The 9148-nt window shown below is 39.7% G+C and overlaps 1 protein-coding gene across 5 annotated transcripts in view; it reads right to left on the reverse strand.

Moving 5' to 3' along the window:
• ANKFN1 (ankyrin repeat and fibronectin type III domain containing 1) overlaps nucleotides 1-9148 on the reverse strand; it is a 127990-nt gene that overhangs the window by 42043 nt on the left and 76799 nt on the right. For 4 of the 5 annotated variants that reach the window (XM_027654518.1, XM_027654519.1, XM_027654520.1 and 1 more), the window contains one exon: nucleotides 7617-7730. In XM_027654518.1, the coding sequence (XP_027510319.1) occupies nucleotides 7617-7730 (114 nt within the window). Of the gene's footprint in view, nucleotides 1-7616; nucleotides 7731-8350; nucleotides 8424-9148 lie in introns of those variants that run through there. The other variant, XM_027654523.1, reaches the window with a different exon arrangement.

Genomic DNA, 9148 nt, shown 5'->3' on the forward strand with positions numbered 1-9148 from the left:
CTGGATGTTCCTTTGACCTGGGCCAGAACACTCTATTTTATGTCTTGACGTTTATGGGAACCATTCTGACAGCAGGCTGGGTGCCAAAGACACATCTTTGCTTGATCACAGTTCCACTAGTTCATCTTAGAGCAAATCTACATTATATAAATGATTTATAAGATACTATTTTTATTGCTTTTTAATAAAATTCTCACCAAGAGAAAATTAAAAAGAATTATTGACCTTTTTTTCTTAAGTATTTGATCAGTGTTTTCTAAATCCTAGCAATTCTTTATCTGTTTGCAATAAGGTCAGCTATTCCAGTACAAAAAGAAGGAACTTTTTTTTCCTCTCTGCTAGTGAAAATGACATTTCTTCCTAGCATTTTATAAATAACTAAGAAAATGTGCCATGTGGGTGCACATTGCCTTCCAATGTGGGCCAGTGGTTAAAAAGCTACAATGGATTATCATAACAGCCAAGATTTGTTTCTCAGCCCTGCAATGACAAACATATCCCACTCTGGCTGTGGAGAGGAAAGTGGGAGAAAATATGTTTTAGAAGAGGGATTGGAGAATAAATGAGGTTCTTATGCAAAGGCTTCACATCCTAGAAAAGCTTGGCTTGGATTCTGCAAATTTCCCCTCCCAGCGGGTGCATTTGACTCCCGTAATCTGGGCAGCCAAAGCCAGTGGGGAAGTTTATGGACCTGAGGGCTACTTGTTTGTGAGAGGCTCACATGGGTTAGGCCCAGCTTCTTCCCAAAACATAACATTAAAATCTAATTAATAGTGAGCAGTTGGGAAAATGCAAACAAAAAGAGTAATCGATCACAATGTAGGAGGCAAACCAGAGCAGTGCACAGCACGGGGAGCAGAGGAAGGAAACACAGACACTAATTCAAGTAATCGGTGTAATGGGATTCCACTCCTTTTCCTCTAGTTCTCCTGTGATAGAAAGAGGGACTTTGCTGCATGGATGTTAATTAATCATATTTAAGGCTTTTATTTCTTTATAAACTAATCCCTGCAGTAACTTAAAGAGCTTTCACCTTTCCCTAGCAATGCAGCCAGTTGTTGCAGGCAAAACAGTCCTGATTTGGGGATATTTTACTTAATTTAATTTAGTGCCAATTAACACAAACTTCTAATCACTCATTCAGAGTGAGGAGAAAGAAAACATAATTAAACAAACATTCAAGTGAACACCTTTCCACCACCTTTTCCAGGCTAACCTGAAGCCAAACACCTCTCCTCCTCCTTTTCTGCCGTCAGCCTCCCTTGTCTCCACACTGGGGTTACACTCAGTGATGGAGTTTTCCATCACATTTAGATGTAGCCAGGCCATTTGTGACCAGCACCTGGCATCTCCTGACCTCCTCCCAGCCCTGTGGCCCCTGCCTACTGGAATCTGCCATATATGCCCAGAGCTCAGGAGTGAGCCAAGGGGGTGCTCAGGCGTGAACTCATCGTGTGCTCAGACATGAGCTGAGAGGGAGCTCGTGTGTGAACCAGCTGGGTGTTCATTAGTCAATTAAATGGGTGCTCATGCAGGGGCTGATTGGGTGCTCATGCATGAACTCACTGGGCACTCGTGCAGGGAAGCAAGAAACCCTGCAATTTATGCTCAATACACAAGGTGAGAGCTTGAAGCAGATCCAAAGGCCTGATTCCAAATTTACATTCATGTATCAGTTCTGTGGGTCAGATCTAATTACTAGAACAGTATCAGGTTTTGGAGGCAAGCTGACTAAGATTTAGACATTTTATGCTTGTAAATGGTCCAGAAAAGTCCATGATGGACCACAGAAGGCTTAAGACGAAGCAGTGAGCAGGGAAACTGCCTCAAACCCTTTGAAGAGATTCTGGCTTTGTTTAAGCCTTCAGTGAGGAAACATTCCCAAATCCACGAATCAAAAGACCTGCTATATCAGGAACCTCCTTCAAGACAGAAGCTGAAGGTCTTGAGTCCCAGTCCTGCCATAAGGAATTCCCCTCTCCTGTGCTGTACCTATGGACTGGGAGCTGTAACACTCAGCCATGGGCAAACAATTTTAAAAATACTTATTAATTTTGGTAAGTGGAAGCAAATGTAAAAGGCAAAGCAATGTCTAAAATTCAAAAACATTATGATATGAGCCTTTTTCCTTAGACACCAAGGCAGACAAAAGCAGAGCCTGTATGTCTGGGTTTTCTCAGGGTCATTTATCCTGAGCTGCTGTTCAAAATCCTTATAAAACACAAAGCAGGAGGAAAGAATGATTCAACCGAGTAACCAGTGTCTGATTAAGTACATTAGTTAATTACACCATTGTTTAATATGTGGTCTGTGTCCAAAGGTGATTTTAAATATGTAGCAAACATAAAAAATGGGAGTTTTTAAGTTTTATGTTAAATCCAGCACATACTACAGACATTGAGAGGAGCTAGAAATAGAAAGGTTTGTTTTAACTTTTATACATTTCTGTACTTGCTAGGCATAAAAATAGAAGTCAAATTGCACAGTCCTGTTAGCTACCAAAATGTAACGTGCAAATAAAGTGCCCAGGAGACCTAATAAAATGCCATAAATGAACTACTGTAAAAAATATCAGACCACACCTATTCAGCAGGATAAATTCAAATGTCTTACAAAGAAATGTATTCTCTTCCCTTTTTATGGAGCAAGAACTGTTTTGAGGAAAGAAAGAATGAGTTTCAAAATATAGAAAGGAACTTTGAATAATAAGTGAAAAGGGTTTGAAGACTAAGTTGAGTGCAGAATGATGCTCAGTTCCAACACAGGCAGGAACAGGATCAGGCAGTGACACAGCATCTGCTTAGAGAGACACAGAAAAAAACCCACCATGTTTTCCAAACATGAAATGTCAGCTTTTGATGGATAAATCAAATGCATAATTAAAAAACACATGGTATGTGCTGGTTTTAGGTGCTCATGGGGACAAGCAGAAGCCCATGGAAAATGATGAGATTATTTGGTTGGGAAAGGGTTACCCCTGAGAACAAAACATGCAGAATCACACAAAATTTGTGGATAGTTTTTGTAAAATCTTTGAAGTTTTTCAATGGAAATTTTCCATTTACAGGGTGAGAAGTCAACTGAGAATCTCAAATACAGGTTTGTTTGGAGCCACAGAGCAGATCTCAAACAGGCCCAGCCTGGTCAGGCTCCCTCACCCCTGGTCCCAGGTGCTGATCCTGAGTGCAAAGGCAGCTCCTTTAGCTGAGAATTCCACTGACAACACCAAACTGCACCAGCCTGTTCTGCACTATAACCAACCCATTTCATGCATCCACGTGAGAGCAACATCCTTTGGCTACTGCACATCTAGCCAGGACTGAACTAGTAATTTAAAGACAGTCTAAGTTATTCTCCTGCAAAAAAAAAAACCTGAAGTGAACCAGAAATTGCCCTGGAAGAATGGAGGCAGGGAATGACCTTTTCTCAAAATTTAAGCAAGACATAACTCCTTCTTTCCTGACCTAAGCCAGTGTCATTTTTTTTCTAGGAGCTACACTGACTGAAAATAAAAAGTCTCCATCCAAAAGCAATCCTAGAGGGAAGCTGGGCAGTCTTGACAAACATGAAATATTCTGTTAAAATACCAAACTAAACAAAAAGGTAACATGGGCTAAATTGGCCTAGACAGCTTAGCATCATTATCTGGAAAAAACCTTGGCATCCAAGTCCGCAGCTACATCCAAACAGAGAGAAGATTAGCTCTGTTTGCTACATCAAACATGTGTCTCTTCCTCTCTCTTCAAACATAAATAGTTCCAGGCTCTTAAATAAATTAGCTCAACTTGGGTTATACAAGCTGTTTCATTTTTTTTCTCCAAAGGGGAATATAGATGTTTGTTTAAAAATTGTAAATAAAATATAAACAGAGATTTTTCCATTTCATAGTGATCCTTTCCAGTAGGTAATGATCAGCACTATGTCTGTTTTTCTCCCTTATCTTATACTTTGGGATCACAGCATTATTATGACTACATCTGATGGGAAGTGGATGAAAAAAATTTATGAAATAAGGGGAGGTTTATCTGCACTTATTCACCATAAAAGTAAAATAATAACCTTGTTTAAAATGCACAGAAAATAAGTGCAACAAAATTGCTTAAAATTATTTATAATTTTGCCCTCTAAAAAGAGGTGCTGCTTTGTGTGGAACATGTGAACCCTAGAAAGGCTGATTAGTGAAAGACAAGAGTTCTCAAAAGTCCTACAAGCACTTGCCACTGGGCTCGAGTGGGACTGTTCCCAGGAGTCGAGTGGTGTCTGTCTGGATTATGTTGCTGTGGGATTGTTTTTTCGTGGAGCTGGTTCCAGGGGTGTAGCTCTGGGATAACAACAGCTCCTGCAGTAACCATAGGATGATGTAAACAGAAAGCTCCCAGAAAGCTTCAAACTGTGGCAAAGTTCTTTTGTATGTTGGCCTGGGACGTTTTGATTGTGTTTTCAAAGATGTAAAACCAAAGCCGGCCGTAAGTACCTCCAGGATGGGATGTGAAGTTTGGCTCCAGGGCACCATTAGCCAAGGGCAGGGGTTTTTCTTCTCAGTGTTACAGCGATGCTTCACATCCTCTCTAAAACTGGCTGGGCTGAAGTGTCCCTGGCTTTGAGTCTTTCTCCAGCATGGAGCAGATTATTACTGTTATTATTGATTTATGTCGGGCCTGTCTGCTTCCAGCCTCAAAACACTTTACTAAGTTACAATATACTTAGGAATCATTTCACATCAGCCACCACCACGCTGGAGCTTTCTCCTGAGGGAAGCTGAAGGGAGCCATTAGGATGGTGCCTGCAACATTAAACAACAATCCAGGAGAGGAAGTAAAGAATATTCTGGCTCCGTAAAGCAATGGCTGAGCAGAATGCAGTCACTGAGCTGCCATCCAGCTGGGACACCAAAGTCAATACCCATTCACCGTGTGTGGTTAAAATTAAATCTCCTAATGAAGTGAGATGGTTTTAGTGGTTAGAGAGTGAGTGCAAAGTATTATTCTCCTGTATTATTATTTGTAGGTTATACAGCTAACAAGGGAAAAGATCACACACAGGAAAACAGCAGACAGTTAGATAACGTTCCAAGCCCAGTTTCTAAATGACATTTGGGCAAATACAGCTTTGGAAAAAATATATTAAAAAAAAAAAAAGATGACACAGAAAAAAACCGAAATTGGCAGTTTCTCACTGTTTTCAGGGAACTAAACTAAACTGAACGGAATTGATGTCAGTTTTTATCCCCTATAGTTCAGGTCCAGAGAAAAGAACATTATTAGCTTCTGTTAATGAGCAGGTATTCCCTAAACGCTGCTGCAAATGCTCCTGAATCTTAATTTGCTTAGAAGAAGAAATGGTAAAGTATTGAGAGGAAAAAACCCTTAAAAGCGTTTTGGTTTTTTTTCCCCCCTGAATTAGCAAAATGCTTCGATGGTTTTCTGGACAGGAGGTTTATATATCTGACTAAAAAGATCCTCACACAATGTTATCAAGCTCTCCTTTCAGGGCTAGTAATGGCTAACTGGTTCTAATCATTCTTGCAAATGATCATTTGAAAGGTTCATTTTATGACCCCTCAAACTAAGCACAAAGAATCTCACTCCATAATGTAATAAACAATTCCACAACCAGTGCTTAATTAATTCCCGAAAGTCACCAAAAGGAGCTATTAATGATCTTTCCTTTTTATCTAACCATAAATATGCGAGTCTCCTGGGATAATGGATTTAAAAAGAACATTCTGGCAAGACTAACTGTCAACCTGATAAAGCATAAAATGATCACCAGTGAGGGTAATTCAAAATACAGGGCAGTGCTACCTGGTCTGATTAGAAAGTTAGGTCAAGTTGGATTAAATTTCTCTGAATGTGGTGCTGACCAAAAAGAGGTCAGCACTGACATGGTACAAACCAGACTCAAATGAATAACCAAGAGAAAAATACTACAGCCCTTAGACAGTTATTTTAAAAATTAACTCTATTTGGAAATTTGCTTTTCTGTGGCAATATCAACAACCACTATAAATGGAGGGTGGGCAGTATCTCAAGGTTGTTTACAATACATGTATTACAAAAAGTAGACTGATATTTTCAAGAGAACTTTGGTGTTTCAGGAGCCCAAGTATTGTTTTCACAAGTAAATCAGGCAGTAGGAAGCCCTTAAATGAAATTTAGTTTCCTGGCAACCCAAGCCATTGCTGAAAATTAGATTTAGGCTTCTAAAGGGCTTTGATGTTTTTGAAAATCACACTTCCTGCAGCATTGGCCTGCTGACTAGGTGTAATACAGTAATTTACCTTCTACTGAAGAATAGAATCACTTTGATGGCTTCAGTGGTGTCTGGGTGGTTGGGTTTGTTTCATAGAATGTAGAAAATTATTTTGCTGGGCATAACCAGGGATGTCTGGAATTGCTGACCAGAAACAGGAGGAGGAAAGAAAGAGAATATGCCTTTTCCAAGATAAGTCCTTTGGGTGCTTTGTGCTTGATGCCAGTGGAGCCTGTGCACTGGCATGTCCCACCTTTGGAAGAGCTCTAGGAGCTTTTGGACCTCGATGCACTGGGTCTTTCTGAATTTCTCCTGCTGAAACAATCCCTGGGACATCCCTCCATGGAAACATGGAACAGACTCCCCCACCACACCCACCACACAGCCAAGGAGGGTGCTTGCTGTGGCTGTGGAAATCTGAGGTTCAAGTACCTCTGAAATGAGTTTTTCATGATTAATATGAAGAAACAAACACAACAGGAAGCATTAAGAGAGAAACTGGGGGGGGGGGAATAACTAAGAGGACTTTCAGGGGCCTCATTCCTGACTCCCCTGGGCAGGGCAAAGAAGGCCTCAGATCCTCAGCCCCTTGACTTGGGCTCCCACTTGGAGGATAGAGGTTGTGGGTTGCTGTGCTTAGCATTGAAGAACTCACTGTTCCAAACATTTGAGAAAACCTGGAAGTTCCTTTAAACAGGAAATTTTAATATTTCTCATTTTTGTTCTAATCTTCAATGAGACTTTTTTTCTTTTTCCATAATGTTGGAATTTCCTGTGGAACAAATTCTGTTTTAAAACCATTTCTATTCAACAGGGCTATTCAGATGGAAGCATTTTCTTATTCATTCCACTTTGCAACTAACTGGTGCCACCCCAAATGTATTGCTCTTCCAAGAATGATGTGGCAGCCCTGGAATAGCTAATTAGTTGGGTTGTATGAAGCCTTTGCCAAAAGTTTCAGCTTCCAGAGGCATTCCTTTAAGGAATGGTGGTGTGGGTTTGGCTTTTGCAAGGATACACATGGTTTCAGGAGCCCACAGGCACCAAAAGTTAGTTTGTGTTTTGTAACTGCTCATCTCAACCCAGTCATTGAGCTGATGTCCTAACCACAGTGAGTCAAGCAAACTCCTTCAAAGCACTCCTGGAGAAAGCTTTTGGTTAATTTCTTTTTCCTTTTTTTTTTTTCTTAATAAAAAATCTTGTCTTTGGGGAATCTTGTAAGAAAATTCCACTTCTATGGCTATTTACTGGGAAAATAAATTCAAGCATTACTTGCATTGTAATATAATCCCTTGTAGATAAATACTTAACCCTCCAATTTTTGTACATTGTTAAGGCAAATGAAAGATGTCTAAATCCAGTACCTTTATACTTGGTCACCACAGCTGAGTTGACACTCAGAGGTTCTTGGAAGGTGACAGTGAGTGATGTACTGCTTGTTACCATGAGACAGACATTGGTTGGCGCCTCAGGGGCTCCTGGGAGAGAAGAGAAAACATCAGCTCTTCAGCACAACAAATCCTATTCAAACAATGTTTCTGGGTCTTCAAAGAACCCACTGAAAATCACCCTGCAATTGTGAGCTTCGGGTTGTAGGTGTTTGTGTTCTCTGCCTTTTGAGCATTTTAATTAGTGCCCCTGCTAACAATATCCTGCAGACACCATTTGTTTCTATCATGGTTTTTTTGGCTCCTTTCAGTTAAAAATATCTTCCTGCATATATGTAACCCAATAAAACAGATTCATGCTAATTATGTCAATGAAAAGCCCCTATAAATCTCTTGGGGTGGATAGGAGGAGAGAGAAAGGACAAAACCACAAAGAGCTAATTAAACCTTTATGGTTTCACTAGCAAACTCAAATTTATCAAATAGCAGAAAACATTTTTACATTATTGTAATTCAAAAATTGCAAATTCCACAAGTGCTTCTGTGTAATAGTTCCAAAATACTGTTGTCAATTGAGGCCTAACATTTTGATTTAAAAAAAGAAAAAAAAAAAGCTTAATTCACAGAATATCAATCAGACTCAATTCAGAAATCAAACACACAATGTCATGACTTACTGCTGGGATTGATTTAAAAAATCAGTATATTACCTTTCACTACTGCTGCATTTCCTGTATTTAGTATCTAATAGAGGGAGCACTACATCTGTCTTGAGGAAGTAACCTTAGAATACAATAAATTTGGGGAAATTATTTGTAAGTACATTTATATAAAGATGGTTGTAAAAATGTTAATGGCAATGATTGTATTTCATCAAATAGGATACAGCTAAAAGATCTGCATGTGAAACAATTCAGTCCTGTTTACTCCTTCCCATGGGCCCAAATTTCCATTTACTTTGGGTACACACTCATACGAGTGTTTAAAGTGACTCAGTTTGTGACTGTGCTGATGAAATGGATACCAAGTGGTTGCAAAAATTAAGACTAAATTTTTGCAATATTTATATGCAGAATGAAATTTCATTGTTTGACCAAACATTTAGAACAATTCTGTTCCAAAACAGAAAAAAGTTTTTGTGAAAAATAATCAAATTACAGCTGAGAAAAGGACAACATCCCCATCCTATTCATGTGTCCTTTTATAGTCATCTGGATTTAAACACTGAGCATGTTAAATGAGATCCAGTAGTAAATGTGAAGTAAGGACAGCACCATTACACCCCAAAGCAGGAGTTTGGAGGTCTCATCAGTTGATGCAGCCCACTCTTGAGGAGACAGGTGCTTGTTGCCCTCAGATATTTGGTTCTTTATTGTTCTAACATCAATTCCCTTCCCACTCTTGGAAAGGGCTCAGTTTTCCCTCCCTGATGTTCTCAGAGCTGTGAGGGTCAGTCAGTGAGAGCACCTTTGGGAGGGTCAGTCAGTGAGAGAACCTTTGGGGGGGGG

The sequence above is a fragment of the Corapipo altera genome, unplaced genomic scaffold (genome assembly GCF_003945725.1).
Source record: "Corapipo altera isolate COAL_440 unplaced genomic scaffold, ASM394572v1 343, whole genome shotgun sequence".
In the NCBI taxonomy this organism is placed as follows: domain Eukaryota; kingdom Metazoa; phylum Chordata; class Aves; order Passeriformes; family Pipridae; genus Corapipo; species Corapipo altera.